The 20,150-nt window shown below is 48.3% G+C and overlaps 1 protein-coding gene across 6 annotated transcripts in view; it reads right to left on the reverse strand.

The window, feature by feature from the left end:
- Positions 1 to 20,150, reverse strand: part of MICU1 (mitochondrial calcium uptake 1) — a 104,580-nt gene that overhangs the window by 68,375 nt on the left and 16,055 nt on the right. For all 6 annotated transcript variants that reach the window (XM_071564369.1, XM_071564363.1, XM_071564368.1 and 3 more), the window contains 2 exons: positions 9,810 to 9,996; positions 2,144 to 2,306 (listed from right to left, as the gene is read on the reverse strand). In XM_071564369.1, the coding sequence (XP_071420470.1) occupies positions 2,144 to 2,306; positions 9,810 to 9,996 (350 nt within the window). The remainder of the gene's footprint in view (positions 1 to 2,143; positions 2,307 to 9,809; positions 9,997 to 20,150) is intronic.

Here is a 20,150-nt window from a genome sequence, read left to right on the forward strand (position 1 = left end):
GCCAGCAGAGCACAGGCTCGAATTAAGCTGACACTTTATAGACAATAAATCAAACTTTCCCCCACTGTAATCCATACAAATGAATCAGGCACACTGAATACCTCACAGTAGATGAGCAGTTTAAAAATAAACACAACAGGGACTCAGCTACCTCATTACTCCAGATATAACCCACAGTAATTTCTCTCCATAAAACAGCAGATGCATTAACAAGAAGTTACTCGCCGAAATTCCGACTGGCCTGAGCACAGAGAGCATCCCTGCCCTGCTTTTGGGATAGTGCAGGGGAGGGCACACCCAAGTCATGACTCAGGGAGAAAGCAGCCCCAGCATTTCCCAACTAATCCATAACCTAGATTACCCTATGAGTCAAAAGCACCCAATGGATATAAAGCACAGGACTCATCTGGCCAGCAGGTAGCACTCTTTGTTCTCAGTTTTTGGTTTTAAAATCACACCTATCTCCCTTTTATCTTTTACTACCAGCTTTAAAAACATTTGGGAACAAGGTTATGGCTGGTTTGACTTTATTGTAGCAATAAGTGTTTTACTCTTCCACTGTTCATTATGTATTAAAACCCCCATTTGCTGTGATGGCCACGATGCACAGAACAACCCCCCCAGCAGTGGCTGTGTCTGGAACCAACTCCACGACAGGGACGCTCCTGAAGGCAGATTTTGCACCCAAGGAGACCTGAGATGCCCACCCTGCTGCTCTGCCAGCTGAGGGGCAGCCAGAGCTCAATTTCCACCCCATTCCACCTGCCAAGAGCACCTAAAGATCACCAAGGCCACTTTCCTCCCTTACCAGCTGCCCTGTGCCACTGACTGGGAGCTTTTGCAGGCACCTACAGGCAGTGCCAGTCGTCAGGGGCCACCCAAACAGCCAGGACAACAACGGGAATACAATGGGAAGTGAGTGGCTCAGACTGACAAATTATTTCCCCTTAGTCACCTTTGTTTGCCTCCAAAGCAGGTGTTTGCTGGGCACCTTCCCACCTATTTTCTGCACACACCTTAAAATGCACCAAGTACACACAGGGAGGAAGTGAAAAAGAATCAGATGTGTTGAAATGCAACACGGGATGTTTTCTGTTTTTAAGCTTTCCCAAATACCAGTTCAAGGAGCTTTCGACAGACAAGATTATAACCTACACCAGCAACTCACATGGGAACTACAGCCATTTCCAAGGCTTGATGGAAACCTAAATATCAGTTCACCCACATGCTTTTAACACTAATATCAGGATTATTTTTAGCTCCCTCCTGCACACACTTCATATTGTTATTTTCTAAGCATCAGTGTACATGGTATTTATTTAGTAGCTGTCATGTAAGACTTCAAAACAGTCATAGTCTGTATATAAATCACACTCAGAAAGTTAACATTTGGGGGTTGAAACTCTTCATTAATGCCTGAAAAGAAGAGTTTTAATCTGACAAAAGCCAGTTTCATTCTTTGAGATACAACCTGGGAGACCAAGAAACACCATCTCCCACATCTTGCCCAACACATGAATCTCCTCCCAAACACAATACAGACAAAATCCTCCTGCCACCCCACACCACCAAATACTCAGGACACAGTTTTCCAGACAAGAAAAAAGTGTCTGCTCTCCCACTTGTTGCCTTCCAAACCCCCAGAGGTCCCACAGCTGGTTTGTTCCCCTGCAATCCACAGGGAATTTGAAGTCAGCAGAAATGAGCCCCACCCTGGCCAGCAGCATCACATGGGGCTGCCTGGACCCCTTTGGAATCATTTAGGTTGGAAAAGCCCTCAAAGATTATCAAGTCCCACCTTTATTGCCAAGGTTTTTCTTGCCAAAGCAACCTCCTTTTGTAGTTTTATAAACAGTTCTTGAAATGTTTCAGCTCAAAGGAATGTTTCCCTGTTAAATATGGGAGAAAAGCATCCCACCTGCTCTTTAAAGGCTCACACCAACCAGGTCTGCTGTGCTGCAACAGCATCCCAGGCACCATGGAAGGGATCAGCCTAATTTTGGGCTTAGGGATGGAAAAGAGAACTTCAGGAGGCACTTCCCAGCCCTGGCAATGCCAGGTTCAAAGCTGGGAGAGTTAAAGGTTGGGTAAGCAGAGACCAGAGAGTGTTGGTCCCCCAGACCAGCACACACCCCTCACTCACTCTCAGGCTGTTTCTCGTTGGGTGTGATGGACCTCACGAAGTCCTGCGGTGTCATGAAAACCTCCGACTCCCCGTGCTCGTTGATGACCTTCAACGTGGCGAAGTACCTGAAGATTTTGTCTGGCGTGGAGTAGGCTCTGATCCTGTTCTCATATTCCATCACCTGGAAAGGAGATGGAACCAGCATTACACGTGCTGTGTCCCCCCCCCAGCACAGACTCTCAGTGCCCTGGAGGATTTGCCACAGGACTCATCGTGTGCAGCAACACAACCCTCCACCCTTCAGCATTATTGCTTTCACAAACATATCCTTGGCCTTGGAACCACCAGGAAAATTGGACAAATGAGCTGCTGATGCCCCCAGATTGAGAACAAACATTAAAAATTTCTATTATTTATCAGTTTAGACTCCTCATCATGGCACAGGAAAAACAAATTAACAAAATCCCTGAAGGCGCTTCTAAACATGAGCATAAAAAAAGAGCACTGGCATCACATTTGTGACTCTAAAGCAGCTCCACATGTAAACCACAGTGTTGAAGGCTTTGATTTGTGATGAATAAATGAAAGTCAAAGAAAAAAGCCTTGGAGAGTTGTGAGAAACCTTTACTTTCAAAGCAGAGTCTTGGAAAAAACTACTCAGAGCCGCAGCTGGTTGATCAGTCACCCAAGCTCATTTTTTCCTCTTTTCTATCACACTGGCAGAATTCCACAGAAACTCAGTCCTCTTCTCCCCACCAATCTGCCTCTTGCTAACTCTGCCAGTAGTGATTATTCTGTACCTAGAACCAGTTTCCCCAACACACAACTGGAATTAATCAAAAGGGAACAGAAAGCTTTTCTAAACAAAATCACAACGAAGAGCCACAAGGGAGGAAAAAGGCACTGAAAGACCTACACTTCATCATGTATTAGAGCAGAAAACTTTCCTCCTTACTTCAGCTTTTTATTCCTGCATCATATGCCATGTTTAACAGTCCATAATGTACTTGAAACCTTCAGTACTTCTGGCCAAGAGCCACAGGAGGAAAAAAGAAAACCAACCAATGATGTGATGGAAGAGAACAGGCAAGATCAAGGGCTCTGCCAAGGCAGCTGTAGATCATTTCTGGCTTTGGTTCTGTGTCAGCCTTGTCCTTGAACTCCAGCAACTTCCTCACCCTGATGTTTATCAGACAGAAAACACCCTCTCTAGTTTTCCTTATTTCTAGGATAAAACAAGCCAAAGGTTTTTAATGCCCCAAGCCAGGCTTTGGTGAAGTAACTAAGGGAAAGCAAAGCCTCTCCTCTGCATTTGTTCCAACTCAGCTCTCCAGCAAACTCACCCAGAGATGACATTATCTTTAGTGACAACACCTAAAGCATCCTTCCCCTTCTTCTCTCCATAATTCACATGTCCCTGTGTCAACCACCACAGCCACTTCCTTCTTTCCTGCAGAGAAGGTTTCTGTCCCCAGGCCCTTTTTTCACCTCTAATCAACAAAGCTTATCTGGCTTTTATTGCTTCATGGGGTTCTCTGAAGATAAGGGCACTGCATCAGGAGCAATTGCTTTATTGCCAACTTACATGTTCTTGCCAATCAGCTGAACTGCAGTCAAAGATGACACCCACTTTCCCAGCTCTTCCTGGCTTTGTCTACTGCTCCCACCTGGCAGGAGGCAACTCCTGATGCCAGAGGGATCATCTGACTTCTGGCTGCAGGCCCATATCTCACTCCTTCCTGACCTGAGCTCCTGAGTGACACCCCACCCACCGTAATCAGCCAGAAACAGTTGGGTATTTTTACCTTTGAGCAAGACAACCAACCCAACGAGCAAGCCCCAGGCTGGAGCCAGGAGGAAACACCACAGACCACAGCAGCTCCCTCCATCCTTGATAACCCTTCAACACAGCCTGCTTTCTAGCTAAAAAACTCATCTGCCTGACTTGGCAAGCCTGGGGAAACATATCTTGCAAGCACTATCAAATGCTTCCCCTCAGCCCAGCTGGGCAAGCTGCACATCTTGTGCTCGACAACTCCACTGCTGCACCAGAGACACGAGTCCCAAATGTTTCTGCCAGTAATGTCATTTTATCCCATTTGGCTTCACATCCACAATGGACCTTCCCTCTGTGTCTATTTTAAGATCTTGGTTAAGATGCTCCTGACAGGCCTGATGCTGTCAGGTGCTTTCCTCCTCATGTTGTGTCTTGCCTGACATCTTCAATGGGATCCTGGCCTGGATCCAAACTAGCGTGGCCAGCAGGCCCAGGGCAGTGACCCTTCCCCTGGACTCTGCCTTGGGGAGGCCACACCTTGAGTGTTGTGTTCAGTTCTGGGCCCCTCAGTTGAGGCAAGAGATTGAGGGGCTGGAGCGGGGCCAGAGAAGAGCAACGAGGCTGGAGAAGGGACTGGAGCACAAGTGCTGTGGGGAGAGGCTGAGGGAGCTGGGGGTGTTCAGCCTGGAGAAGAGGAGGCTCAGAGGTGACCTCAGCACTGTCTGGAACTGCCTGAAGGGAAGTTCTGGCCAGGTGGGGGTTGGTCTCTTCTCCCAGGCACTCAGCAATAGGACAAGGGGGCACGATGGGCTCAAGCTCTGCCAGGGGAAATTTCAGTTGGAGAGCAGAAAGAAATTCTTTGCAGAGAGAGTGCTCAGGGATTGGAATGGGCTGCCCAGAGAGGGGGTGGATTCCCCATCCCTGGAGATTTTTAAACTGAGCTTGGCCGTGGCACTGAGTGCCATGATCTGGTAAAGGGACTGGAGTTGGACCAAGGGTTGGACTTGATGATCTCGGAGGTCTTTTCCAACCCAATCCATTCTATGATTCAGAGAATGATTCTATGATTCTCCTTGCCAGTCCAGCAACTTCACTGCCAGCTCCTTCTCATCCCAAGCTCAGGGCAATCCTCAAGGCTCCTGCTTTATGGATGCAAAGCAGTCTATGTTTTCCTTTCATTTTGGGCACTGCAATTCTTCCACAGCCCATTCAGATCCACAGAGCACCCCCAAGTCCACCAGAACCACCACAAGAAGCAACGAGCCCATTTAGTGTCCCTTTCCTGGATCATGTGCCATCCTGTCTTCTATCCATGTGTACTCCCAAATGAAGAGCTTCCCTGGTCTACTTCCAGGCACTCATGTGGATGCAATTTTGAATATGCAGCTCTAGACCAGGAAGACTCAAGTCTGTTGCTTAAAAGCCACCTCTGGCTCCCAAAGCAACAACAGCTTACTAATGACACAGGCTCAAAAACAAGTCTCCTGTCTCAGCCAGCAGCACAATCTAGACAAAAACAGTTGAATCTAAACTGCTTTTTAGCATCTCATGGGCTGCTTTCATCACAACTGAAGTCCCACTCCTTCCACAAGCTCCCCCAGCAGAAGGGGACAAACCCAGCCACGCTCCTTCCCTTCTGCCCCCAGCTGAACCCACAATTACATCATTTTCTCTGACATGAGCTCATCAGCTGGCAAAAGCTCACAAATGTGCTGCAGCCCATCCCTCTGACTTCAAGGCTGGATGGAACACAAACCCAGGCCAAGAAGAGAACAGCCAAGAAGCTGCAAATGGAAACAACTCACTAGTTCAAGACTGGGTGCTGAACATGAAGTGAATCATTGAATGGATTGGGTTGGAAAAGACCTCCGAGAACATCAAGTGCAACTCTTGATCCAACCCCACTGTGATCACCAGCTCAGGGCACTCCATGCCCTGGGCTGGTGATCACAGTGGGGTTGGATCAAGATGTGGTGGATTCTCACTCAGTGCCACATTCACAGAATCACAGAATGGATTGGGTTGGAAAAGACCTCCGAGATCATCAAGTCCAACCCTTGGTCCAACTCCAGTCCCTTTACCAGATCATGGCACTCAGTGCCACGGCCAATCTCACCTTAAAAACCTCCAGGGATGGGGAATCCACCCCCTCTCTGGGCAGCCCATTCCAATGCCTGAGCACTCTCTCTGCAAAGAACTTTTTTCTGCTCTCCAACTTCAATTTCCCCTGGCAGAGCTTGAGCCCATCGTGCCCCCTTGTCCTATTGCTGAGTGCCTGGGAGAAGAGACCAACCCCCACCTGGCCAGAACTTCCCTTCAGGTGGAAGTGGGTGATAACGTGTGTGCCCTGAGCCCATGTGGAGATAAGAGCCCGTGTGTTTGGTGCACACACCACCCTTTTTTGAGGGGTTTTTGTATTGCTTCAAAACAATCTGGACATAAAACCACCCAAGTGTCCCCTCCCATGACCTCTCACCCTCCTCCAGCACACGCCAGTCCTCGATGCAAGGAAGAGCAGCCAAAAACTCTCCTCTGCCCCCAGAACTGCAGCCTCAGTGAATCAGGCACCTCCAGAAACATGATGTGATTCAAAGGGCAAGTCCCTTTTTGGAATTTAGTAGGAGAGCATGTACTGGAGGAGAAAGGCAAGCAAGCAATCCCTGCTGCTCTACAAGAGCAAAGCTGCTGTTGAGACTGTCAATGCTTATGCTAAGCCTCAGGTTAAAAGCAAAAAAACCTTAATCCTATGCTGACATGAAAATAAAGCTCTAAATTAACATCTCAATGCACTTCCAGAGCATCGAGGGGCCTCCTTGACCATGCACCAGCACACATCCTAGCAAGATAAATTAATTAGGATTCATTCCCTCTGTGTTTCCTGTTGTGGTGTACAAGCAAATGAAGGCTCAGCATGACGAACACCCCAAGGCTACAGACCTGCAGGACCCAAACACTGCCAGTGCATCCCGACCAACCAGCCCTAATCTGCATGCAAACACTTCTCTAGCAAGTTAATTAACACATCAGCCCACCCACATCATGCATTACAGCTCATTAGACTCCAAACTACACAGGCTCTCAAGTCATCCTCTCTTCCTACCCTACACACTGCACAGACAACACGTGCCTGGGACCATCCACACACAGCCCCAACACTTGCTGAGTGGTTTGTATTTCAGCTTCCCCTTCACTGGATCACCACCCAAAATAGCAATGTCAAACTTAATTTATTAGTTCACCACTAATCATCAACTAATTAAAAGCAACATTGGGATAACAAACAAGTGTTAAACACTTCCAATTAGGCTTATTTTTTCTGAAAGGAAAATCCCACACTGTTTTCACTTAATTGTGGGAAGAGCTGGAAAGGGTTTTTACTGTGGGTGGTGGTGTTTCGTTGGGGTTTTTTCTGACGTACAAGAAGAGCCAAGAATTCCCTGCGTGCTACACAAGTTGTTAGGGGAGCAGCCCTGAGTCAGGAGCAGGGGCACACCTTCCTCTGCCACCTGAGCTGGCCACGGGCAGAGGAACCTCCTGGGGTGACTCACCCCAGCAACTGCTGCTCAAACAGAGCTCACCACAGAGAACCAGCCCCTGGGAGACGACCTGGCGCATCCTGCTCGCAGTGAGGCAAAGGCAACGTGGGCATGCAGGTCACAGAGGACACATTCTGCCTCCAGGCTGGGGAGAAAAGGCTTGTGCTGGCCAAAAGGTGATGAGAAAAGGCTTGTGCTGGCCAAAAGGTGATGAGAAAAGGCTTGTGCTGGCCAAAAGGTGATGAGAAAAGGCTTGTGCTGGCCAAAAGGTGATGAGAAAAGGCTTGTGCTGGCCAAAAGGTGATGAGAAAAGGCTTGTGCTGGCCAAAAGGTGATGAGGTCTGTTTTAAACAGTGCTCTCCCCAGTGGAACTGCTGCTCCTGAGCTGGAGGAGGGCAGGCTGGGCAGTGGGGAGGGATCCAGGCCACACAGCATCCCCACTGCACCTTCTGGGATTGCCTGGCTCGTGTCTCATTGGGAAAGTGTGGCCATATCCCTCCCTGCCTGGTTTGGGAAGGAAAGAGCTGGTCAACACAGGCACATCTCTAACAACCAGAGTAACAGGCCTCTCCTGCAAACAAACATTCCCTGGCTTGCACAACCAGCCCCTGAGGCAACAACCAACATTCACACTCAGGGCACCCAAAAACAAGAGTGTGGGTGAAGGTGGATTGTGGTTTGCTCTTTGCAACCTGCCTCCATCTGCTGACACTGGGGGAAAACAGCCCAATAACCTGCTTTTCTTGAGCAGTACTGGCAAGAGCTGCAGGTGTCAGAGCACCTGACACCCACCTGCCATGGAAAGGAGCAGAGGACAAGAACCCACGTTCCTGGACAACTCTGGATGCCTCAGCACAGCATCTTACAACACAACTTCACTGAGCTGCCACCAGCATGTCACAACAAGGGAGAGTCTGGAGCCCCAGAGACCACAAGGCATTTGAAATCTCAAGTTGTGTAACCTCCTCTAGCCAGGCACTGAAAATGATTCAGCAACTTCGAATGAAACAGCCCTTAATTTTCCATGAAAAGCTGTTAGGACACTAATACAAGGCCATCCACAATTTAATAGCTAATAAGATGCAGCCTCCAGGATATGGACTTAAAATAATTATCAGAAGCAAATCATACAGAAAGGAATTGTGATGAGCATCTACTTCCATTCTCCTCTTTGGCTCTGCAAAGATATTAAATCACCCAACACAGCCCAATAAAACCGACATCCAGACAGGTTTAAAAAATAAAATACTGTTGTCTGGCAGCTCCCAGTTACAGGACTCCTGATATCTTATATCCTGTAATAACAGTGGTTACAGGGAGTACCAAACTAGTTGTCAGACAGCTCTGAGGAGCCCAAAGTTCTTGGAATTGCCCGAGTGAGAAGACAGGTCACAAGATGACAATACAGTTTATTACTCAAGTTTTCCTCCCCTTGAAAATGTGCCTGATCTGAAAATTAAATTGCCATAAGAGTCAAGAGAGAGCCAGGACTAACCACAAAGAGGGAGTGAGGCTGTATTTCAACAACTACATTTACATGGAATAATTAAAGGGGAAATTCATCCTCTCTTCCTTCCTACTGTTCATTCACAGATAAAGAGATGGACTCACACACATGCTGGATGGCCCACATGGTTTAAAAGCTTTGGCCCCAGTTCCCTACTTTTCATGGACCACCCCAAACCCACCAGGGCAGGAGCCTTGACTATCAGCAAGACACTTCTTGGACATCCAACTGGGGATGGGAAAAGAGGTCTCTATTTCAGAGGATCAGTGTACTCTGCTTTCAATTTCAGCCTCAAGAAACCCATGGCAGTGTGCCAAAAAGGAAGTCCCCCAGACAGGGAGGGAATAAAGACAAGCATAGAATCACAGAATGGATTGGGTTGGAAAAGACCTCTGAGATCATCAAGTCCAACCCTTGGTCCAACTCCAGTCCCTTTACCAGATCATGGCACTCAGGGCCACGGCCAAGCTCAGCTGAAAAACCTCCAGGGATGGGGTATCCAACCCCTCTCTGGGCAGCCCATTCCAATCCCTGAGCACTCTCTCTGCAAAGAAGTTTTTACTCATCTCCAACTTCAATTTCCCCTGGCAGAGCTTGAGCCCATCGTGCCCCCTTGTCCTATTGCTGAGTGCCTGGGAGAAGAGACCAACTCCCACCTGGCCAGAACTTCCCTTCAGGCAGTTCCAGACAGTGCTGAGGTCACCTCTGAGCCTCCTCTTCTCCAGGCTAAACACCCCCAGCTCCCTCAGCCTCTCCCCACAGCACTTGTGCTCCAGTCCCTTCTCCAGCCTCCTTGCTCTTCTCTGGAAGAGCAAGTTGTCTCTCCTGGAAGACCAGCAGGTGCAGCCCAGACACGTTCGGTACCTTACGGTCCCTGAATCCAGAACGTTTCTTCTTCTTCCCTTCAGCCTGTGCCTCCTCATCACTTGATGCAACTGCCTTCCTGCCCTCACTGCTGCTCTCATCCTCCTCCTCCTCGTGCTGCTTCAGCTTCTCCCCTGGCTCTGCCCTCGGGCCGTGCTTCACAGAGGACGAGTCTTCTGCATAGGCCCTGTAAGGAACGGGGTACAGAAAACAGCGTTAGGAAATGATGGGTTGGTGCCAAGGCTGCCAGGAGGGCCCTGCCAGGCTCCACCTGAACAAAGCTCTGCCCACAGTTCAGTGTGGCACTGTAAACAAGTGACCAGCCCCTTGGAATACCGTGTGCTTTCACTTGTTGCAATCAAACTTCCACCTAATAATTCCACTAAGTTTTCCCAGTCCAAGAATGCCAGAGCAAATCACTCTGAATTCTTGCACCCCCTCCCAAAAACTACAACTGCAGCAAACACTGGGAAGGGCATATCATGCTTCCTCTAGCACTGAATTCTACCTGGGCTTCCCCCCAAAAGATACACAAACTGATAGAAGGGTGTTTTATCATCAGCACTGCAGCATTCAGGATGAACAGCCCCTCTGTGTCAGCTCAGCTGATTTATTTTCTATCTCCAGTGGCTGACAGGATGTTTTATTTCCTTCTTCCACCAGTGACTCTTCTAAAAACTCCAGTGCTACAGGATTTGTGACAACAAAACTGGAGTTGTTTATCCTCAAGGTGGAAATAAAGCTGGCAGAGCACAGGGCCCCTTTCCCCTTGCTGTTCAAATATAAAGATCTTCAGGCAACTGCTCACAGGCAAAGACTCAACACTCGGAATCTCTCAGAGTCAGGAGCAACTCCCAGAACTGCAACAGGGAGATGAAATAAAAAGCAGGATAAATCCCCAAGCCAAACAATGCTCTGGCTTTCCTATGCTTTACTTGTAACGTAGTTTAGAACCAGACAGAGCTCAGATCATGTTAACATCAGTGAAATTATCATCTCTGAGGATCTGTTAACATGACACATGCAACAAAGCCAACAGTTTGACAGAATTATTTCTCTTTCTAAGAGACTCAAACAGCTCAGGAAAACACCCCAGCCTGCCTGCAACTTAAGCAAAGCTACATTTACTTTGCATTCCTGGTGATTTATTTTGGACTAATCACAGGGTATGGGCCCCACACAGTTAGGTGCCTGTCCTTGGCCACTTTGGTATTCCCTGGAACTATGAATGTGGTCATTTACAGCTGGGTGAGTTTATTCCAGAAGGGCAGCCTTGGGGGAAAACCAAAAAACAATCCAAGATTTTTTGCTGTAAGTAAAAGGCTACACATATTTCATCCTCCCAGTTTCCTGGAAAACACAGATGTGGTATGTAAAATGAACAGAAAAGAGTCTGTCTGTGTCCCCAGAATCATGGAATGGTTTGGGTTGGAAGGGGCCTTAAGGATCATCTCATTCCAACTCCCTGCCTTGGGCAGAGACACCTTCACAGCTTGCAGCAATCTCTGCTCAGCAGCTCCCAAGAAAGAGAAATGATGGTAAGAGCTCCCTCAATAATTTAAATGCTACCAAAATAAAAGACAACTCACTCCTTACCAGCATCCAATTGTTAATTCACTAACAGTGGGAAGCAAACACTTGAACACTCAAGGGAAGGTTTGGATTGGAAGGGATCAGAGGTTTCTAGTCACACTGGGCCACAATATCACAAGGGTTTGATGTAACAAAAGTGCTGAGTGAAGAGCAGGACTAACCCCCCCTTTTCCAAAAAAATGGAGTTTCACACACCAGCCCTTCCCTTCTGAAGAGGTCCTGAGCCTCAATTTGCCAGCACATTCTTGTAAGTCTTACAGCAATGTACCATTTTTAAGATGTCCACTGAACCAAGCTTTCAGAAACAGGATCCAAACCTGGGTCCTCCACAGGTCTCTTAAGACAGGGAAATTATTTCCCAGAGGAGTCAGGCAGCTGATCTGTCTCTGGGAGCATAAAGTCCACACTGGCACCTCTCCTGAAAGTTTAATCAGCACTGGCACATCCTTGAGGAGCTGTGGTTTGGGCTGATACACAGTTTGCTGGAATCAGCTGCTGCCAGCTGAGGCTACACCAGCAGCACAGCATGGGAAGCCCTTGTGCAGGGAGCACAAGCAGCTCTGAGGGAAAAGGGACAGAAGAGCAATAGGAAATCAATTGCTTATCTACACAGCCAAGCTCTTCCCCACAACACATGCTGAGAGGCTGTATCAGGAAAGATTTGCTCCTGTAATGCTTGACTGACAGCCAGCAAACCAGGGAAGGGATGGCTGCAATTGAAAATCAAACATTCTCAGCAAATCCTACGCATTCCCTCAATCCATCAGGCTGTCAGTTGGCTCCAGCAACACAGATGGAGGCTGCTGAAGTACAGGCAGCTTCTCCCCCCTCCTCTGGGTTATCCAGGTAATTAACTCTGCTCCACAGCCACATCCCCATCTAGCACACAGGAAAACGAGCCCTGAGAATCAAGGCTGAGTTTGGAGGCTACTTCTCAAACCAGGTTTTAACCAGCCATTCCTCACCTCCAGGCCAGAGTCCAAACCACTCATGGAACTGATCACTGAAGGAGCTGCTCTCTATGTACAGTTGCTACTCTGTATTTCACATCCTGCACCACCTGCCTCTGTTAAAATCCTTGGTTTGCAACAACTGCAACTTCCATCCTGTGGCCACACAGAAAGTCTTTCAATGCAGATGTCAGAGCATGGCTGGAAAAGAGCCCATAGCTCCAGAAATATCCACCCTGCTGGACTTCCATCAGCTATGGAAGACTCTCCACCTCCCTTCTTTGAGGAGGGTGACTTTCCATTGGAATGCCTGATTCAGGAGGGAAATGAAAATACAAAGGCTCCCTTCACTGTGTGCCAAGACTACCTGCCAGCCTCTCTCCATGGGCTGTGCCTGCCCTGGATCCTGAATCCACTGCCACTCTTCACCATCCTGCTCTCTTCAGGTGACCTGAATTAGAATCAAAGCCTATTTTACACCCGCTTAGCAATATCTTCTTTAAATCCTTGAAAAAAATCAACAGTCAAGTGTGAGATTAGGTTCATCATCCCCCCTAAAAACACAGCAAGCTACCACAGAGGTGGGGTTTGGTCTCTTCTCCCAGGCACTCAGCAATAGGACAAGGGGGCACGATGGGCTCAAGCTCTGCCAGGGGAAATTGAAGTTGGAGAGCAGAAAAAACTTCTTTGCAGAGAGAGTGCTCAGGCATTGGAATGGGCTGCCCAGAGAGGGGGTGGATTCCCCATTCCTGGAGGTTTTTCAACTGAGATTGGCCGTGGCACTGAGTGCCATGATCTGGTAAGTTGGCCCAAGGGTTGGACTTGATGATCTCAGAGGTCTTTTCCAACCCAATTGATTCTGTGATTCTGTGACTACAAGGCTAAATTCCCTCTTAGCAAATCATTCTTTAAGAAAGACAAGCACGTGCAACCTTAGGACAGACATCCATGAAGGATCCTGGGACTCACACCAGGCACTGGCACAATATTCCACAGCTGCAGGTCTTCCAATTAGAGAAACCACAATCCCTCACTTGAAAGGATTTTTCTTCTTTGAACAACAGAAGCAGAAAAATCACAAAGCTCTGTGCCAGAGACAACAGTGCTCAGTTATTCTAATACTGAGGGCAGGGCAAAAGGACTCAGCCACCAGTTGCTGTTTGGTCTTAGAAGGAAATGTGGGAGATTTAACAACAAATTGGGCACTCAGGAGTCAGTAAAGGCAGTGCCACCAAACAAGGAGGAGGGAGGAATCCTGCTTGGCACACCTGTTCCTCAGGTGACTCAGAGTCACCACTCTCCCTGTGTGTAAAAATCTGCAGACATTCATGAGAGGTTTACAAGCCACTTAAAATTTCAGGGCTCTCATGTTGAAATCCAAAACCAAGTTTGGACACAACATTCATAAAAACAGGCAACCTCCAGGGATCAGGAGAACGTTCAGCAGTGAGCTCTGTCTCATCCTCAGCTCAGTGACCAAATTAGTTACCTGAAGCTTTAATTAGAAATTAACCAGAGATGATGATGAGGCATAACCTAATTTTTCAGGGTGTCACCTCAATCACAGGACTGGACTACTTTGCTTCCTTCCTCACCTTTCACGTACTCAACACGGACATCGATTGTCACAATAAATTTTTGGCAAGAACTGCAAAGAACACACCTAAATTAAAACCCTTCTGGAGATGAACATGAACAATTTCAGTGAGGAGACAGCTCTGGATATCAGCCACAGCCTAAAACAGGTCCAAGAACACAAGGAGACAGCAGCCTGTGAGATGCTCTCATCCTTCCACCCCAGCCAGCAGCTGGAATGTCCCCACAGAAAGTGCCTTCAGCCACTGCCATGACCTCCAGGCAAGAGCTGGACCAAAGACCCACCAGGGAACAGCAGAAATGGTGAAGGGTCCAGAACAAAGTATGGGAAAACCTGCCCTAAATAAGTCAGATTGCTGCAAGAAAGATGGAACAAAGGTGAGGTGACTGAAATATATATAAAACAGCTGCTGTGGGACTGTTCTCTTGGCCCAGCGAGGACAAGACAACATGCAGGACATCCTCAATGACATCCTGAGGGAAGAGACATCCATAGAGGGACAGGGGAGAAGCCTGTGCATTCCAACAAATACACACACCCCTCATGTGTGCAGAGAGCATTTAGTGCCAAGGATGGGGGAACACTGGAACCAGCTGCCAGGGAGGATTTATTCCACCTCTGCTCTCTCCATCACCAGCAAAATGTTAAAAATAGGTGAGGCAGCTGCCACTTGGAGGCCCCAGCCCTGCTCTGGCAGAGCCCAGCCCATTGCTCCCATTGTCCTGCAGCACAGCCCAGTTTGGCACCAGCCCATTGCTCCCAGTGGCCTCCAGCACAGCCCAGTTGAGGCACCAGCCCATTGCTCCCAGTGGCCTCCAGCATGGCCCAGTTTGGCACCAGCCCATTGCTCCCACTGGCCTCCAGCACAGCCCAGTTCAGGCACCAGCCCATTGCTCCCAATGGCCTCCAGCATGGCCCAGTTCAGGCACCAGCTCTGCTCCAGCCCCTCAGGAGAACAGCCCTGAGGAAGGTGAACCTGACTGGCTTGGAGTGAGTCTCCCCAGTGAACTTGGTTGAGGTGGGAGAACACACTGACCCCCAGAGCTGACTCCCTGAGAGCCTGCAGAGGAAAAGAGCTGCTGCACAAGGGCTGTCAGCCCTCAGGACACAGGCTGGAGGCACCCTGACATCACCCCAGCATGCCTGTAAACTATAAATCTGTTATTTAGAACCATAGAACCAGCTGGGTTGGAAAAGACCTCCAAGATCATCAAGTCCAACCCTTGATCCAACTCCAGTCCCTGTACCAGATCATGGCACTCAGTGCCACGGCCAAGCTCAGTTGAAAAATCTCCAGGGATGGGGAATCCACCCCCTCTCTGGGCAGCCCATTCCAATGCCTGAGCACTCTCTCTGGAAAGAAGTTTTTTCTGCTCTCCAACTTCAATTTCCCCTGGCAGAGCTTGAGCCCATCGTGCCCCCTTGTCCTATTGCTGAGTGCCTGGGAGAAGAGACCAACCCCCACCTGGCCAGAACTTCCCTTCAGGCAGTTCCAGACAGTGCTGAGGTCACCTCTGAGCCTCCTCTTCTCCAGGCTAAACACCTCCAGCTCCCTCAGCCTCTCCCCACAGCACTTGTGCTCCAGTCCCTTCTCCAGCCTCGTTGCTCTTCTCTGGCCCCGCTCCAGCCCCTCAATCTCTTTCCTCAACTGAGGGGCCCAGAACTGAACACAACACTCAAGGTGTGGCCTCCCCAAGGCAGAGTCCAGGGGAAGGGTCACTGCCCTGGGCCTGCTGGCCACACTATTAACCCAGAACATGCTGCTTTCAGTCCCAAACAGAGCTCACCACAGTGGAGCCATTGCCCAGCATCTGATCCTTTCCTTCCTCCATGTCCATGGAAAACAATGAAGCCAAAATCTGCCTGTTCTTTCAAGACACCACTCCTGGATCGATGTGTCTGGAAGCCTTGGGGGGAAAACTCTCAGCACAGCAACCACAAGGACTGTCAATCTTGGTCTGCCACTTTCCACAAGGAATTAAAAAAAAATAAAATCACAGAATCACAAAATGGTTTGAGATGGAAGGGACCTTAAAGATCATCTAGTTCCAACCCCCTGCCATGTAGCAGAGGTCTAAAAATAATCTCACATGGATAACACCTGCAATTTTTCATCTTTTCTCTCCTACATTAGGTTAAGTAGTACCTGACACATCTATAGCTATGAAACAGGTTTCTCCCCTCTTGACTATGATTTATGAGGTTTCCTTTGTTTTACTAGAATAAAGATTTTTTAAAGTCTCAGTTTCAGCTGGCATAAAGTATTTCCAGCAATTCTGCCATTAAAAATGTACTCTAAGCAAATTATTCTAAAGCCCCAAGGACACTGAGGCAAGAAAGCAATGCATTCTTAAACAGAGTTATGAATCCTAAAACAGTCTGGCTTGGAAGGAACCTTAAAGCTCATCCAGTTCCAACCCCCTGCCATGGGCAGGGACACCTCCCACCAGCCCAGGGTGCTCCAAGCCCTGTCCACCCTGGCCTTGGACACTCCCAGGGATGGGGCAGCCACAGCTTCTCTGCCCAACCTGTGCCAGGACCTGCCCACCCTCCCAGGGGAGAATTCCTTCCCAATATCCCATCTAACCCTGCCCTCTAGCAGTGAGAAGCCATTCCCTGTGTCCTGGCACTCCATCCTTTGTTCCAAGTCCCTCCCCAGCTCTCCTGGAGCCCCTTCAGGCCCTGGAAGGGGCTCTCAGGTCTCCCTGGAGCCTTCCTTTCCCCACGTGAGCCCCCCCAGCTCTCCCAGCCTGCCCCCAGGGCAGAGGGGCTGCAGCTGTTTGGGGTCAGCTACAACGGCTGAGGGCTGGTCTAGGCTTCAAAATTAATTCCAGAAGTGCCAATGAAGATAAAAACAAATGCACACAGCACTGATGGTCATCAGAGCAAGGAAGACAACACGTCTTCCTACAGAGGAAGCTCCAGTAAAGCAGCACTGGACACAGGATGGCTAAAGGAGAGAGGGATGGAGGAGGAAAGGAAAGGATCTTCTTGTTAAGCAACTTCCAGAGCAACACAGATGTCCTGCCCTTATTCTTACCACTAATACATTCACAGAAGGAGAAGAAATTAAGCACAACTAAATACTTCCAGTCCATCACTGGTCAGACTCTGCTTACAGAGGTCCTTCTGTGCCTTTGATCCCTTGTTTCACTCAATACCAGATTGATCAACCAGATTCAGCACTGAAATGCCAATATTTGTGCTTGCAGAACCTGCCCACAGATTGAGCCAGGAAGGTTTGTGACATAAAAACAGATCTGCAGCCATTTCATAACACTCCAAACAGGAATTAGGAACTACAGAGTACAAGTTTTATGTGAGTATCACCAGCAGAATATTTTTTATAAACATTAAACTTGCCATAAACTGTGAGGTTCAGTACTTGTCATGTATTAGTGCCTCATTTAGATTAACCAATGACTGCACCAAGATTTATTTCAATTAATTAATTCAGTTCATTATACCAATGCCCAGATACTTAATTTCTTCTACTGCCAGCTGGAAATCCTCAGAGTTTAAGTTATAGCTGAGAAAGGGTGAACTTCATTAGTCTTCTAAGCTCAGCTATTTGCACTGCTCGAGTGTTCCTCACTGCAGGAAAAGGGAGCAGCATTAGCCATTCCTGCTGTATAATCACCCATATTCCCCCTAAAATCAGCCAGCAGGACCTCCTGGAGGAAAAGGAAGGCAACAAGACCCTGACTGCAAAGGTCAAAACATGATGATCCCATCAAGTCACCTCCCACCTCAGGAAGACACAAATTAAATCTGTCCTATTGTCCCAGCTCAGCAGGTGGGGCCTGTGTGGGTGTGACCAAAGCTGGGCATTCTAAACCCTCTGGGCCATTGCCCACCAACTGTTCCCAATGGCCCATTGGCAGCAGCTGCCCAGGGCACAGCTGAGCCCTCAGGCTGGGAGCTGGCTGGGAAAGAAGCCTGGCAGAGGAGCTGGGAGAACTGCCCTGCAGGGACTCCTTGGCACCTCCACACCCACCTGAGGGCTCAGCTCTGCTCAGGGGCCAGCAACCATTCCAAAATCCCCCCTGACTGCCAGAGTCAGATCCCCCAGTGTGGAACTCCCTGCCCTGGGGAGGGACTGGGGGCTCCCACCTGCACCTGAGGGGATGGAAGACCTCAGGGAATCACTCGTCAGATCCAGAGGAGGAACAGAACCTCGACAGGAGGAAACCACCACTTTCATCCAGACTGTGACCACCACTCTCACCAGACTACAGCCATCAGCTGCACCAACAGGTTTGTCCCTTCCTTTTCTGTTGGACTCGGAGGAACCACGTGGGGCTCAGCACAGGAGGCACCAAACCCCACTGTGTTTGTGCTCCAGGGGGCTGGGTTAGACTTCTGGGTTTTTTGGTGGGTTAAACCCAATTTCTCTTTGTGCCACTGCATCTATTCTAACATTGTTACTAAATTGTAACTCTGACTTACAATCTCTTTTGTGTTGGGTTCGTTTCTCCTGCTGGTTTCCCTTTAAACCAGCACACCTATTTTGCACCATACAACCTATATATGGGATTTTTCATACGTATCTTTTGAGTCCTTGAGTTCTGCCCTACCTTTGTGTGGGCTTCCTTCCCCCAGTACTGCTCATCCTGCAGAATCCACCTGAAACACGCTGGCTCCAGGCTGCCCACGACAGTGCCCCACCAGAGGAGTCGTGCCTTTCTTCACCCCAAACACAGCAAAGGGCAAGTCTGACTCCCAGGCACTCAGCAATAGGACAAGGGGGCACGATGGGCTCAAGCTCTGCCAGGGGAAATTGAAGTTGGAGATGAGAAAAAACTTCTTTGCAGAGAGAGTGCTCAGGCATTGGAATGGGCTGCCCAGAGAGGGGGTGGATTCCCCATCCCTGGAGGTTTTTCAACTGAGATTGGCCGTGGCACTGAGTGCCATGATCTGGTAAAGGGACTGGAGTTGGACCAAGGGTTGGACTTGATGATCTCGGAGGGCTTTTCCAACCCAATCAATTCTGTGATTCTGTAAGTTCATCAACAGGCACCACCACACTCACACAACCAGCAAGGCTCACCACCACCAGAACATGAGAAACCTGGTTTGAAGAAGAAAGTTTGGGTATTTTTAAGTACTGAGAGATGCAGTGCTGCTCCCCACATACAACAGAGAGGAATTGTGGCATTTATGGCTTTATGCAGATGACAAAAAGAAATCCAAGGCACATTTCTTTTCCTTTTATTACTGCTCTTCCTCTCACACTGCATCATCATCTACTTATCTAGCCCAAAAAGCATAACAGTTCCAACTGCTTCTTGATTTGGCCTATCACACCCTTACTAGAAAGAAGTATTTACATATTTACAACTAATTAATTATATTTACTGCTACTATTCATTATAGTTACTGCTACTTCCTGTAGTAATTCAGGATGTAACTACCTGAATAACTCAGGATCTCATTACAAACATCCTACACTTAAACTCTACTAATCACCTGATTTATATACTGGGAAAGACAAAGGAAATTTGCAGTTCATCCCTCATTTCTTTAAACAAGGCTAAAATGCCAACTTGAAAGTCTATTTAAAACTTCCACAGGTGTCAGTAGGAAGAATTTTCTACATCAAATACAGCAGGTTTGTTCCTTCTCTTATTCATGCCAAGTAATTAAATTAATATCATAAGCTTGGGTGCACTTTTATTTTACAGTTGCCAGCACAGTGGATTTATTTCATGGCTCATATAGGAAAGGAAGACTTGAAAGTCTGCACAATTTATTTAGTGCTTTGCAAATTTATAAAGACAAAGGAGGCAGAGGAAGGGAAGGAAAACAACAGCAAGTGAATCTCTCCAGATTGATGAGAACTGGGTCTCCTTTGACTAATTTCTATCAGCTTTTAGCTGAGCAAGGCCCAGGCTGGTCAGTGCTCAGGGGCCTCCAAGGAACAGCCAAGACTCCAGGAGCCAAAAATCCCTTCCTAAAAACACCCCACCCAGCAGCTCTTTGCTGCTGAAGCACCTTCCTTCTGACAAAAGCAGCACTAACAACTGGTTTTAAAAGCAGGAGGGAACTTGCTACAGGAGGGAGTTATTAACTCTGTGCCTCTGGGACAGTTTTACTTAGAACATGATGTCCTACCTACTTTATGATCGTGCAGAGGGTGCTTTAAGTGGCAAAACCCTGCTGGAAAAGGGGTGTTATCCTGGCCATTCCCACAGAGGCCCT

Source organism: Pithys albifrons, chromosome 9, assembly GCF_047495875.1.
Source record: "Pithys albifrons albifrons isolate INPA30051 chromosome 9, PitAlb_v1, whole genome shotgun sequence".
In the NCBI taxonomy this organism is placed as follows: Eukaryota; Metazoa; Chordata; class Aves; order Passeriformes; family Thamnophilidae; genus Pithys; species Pithys albifrons.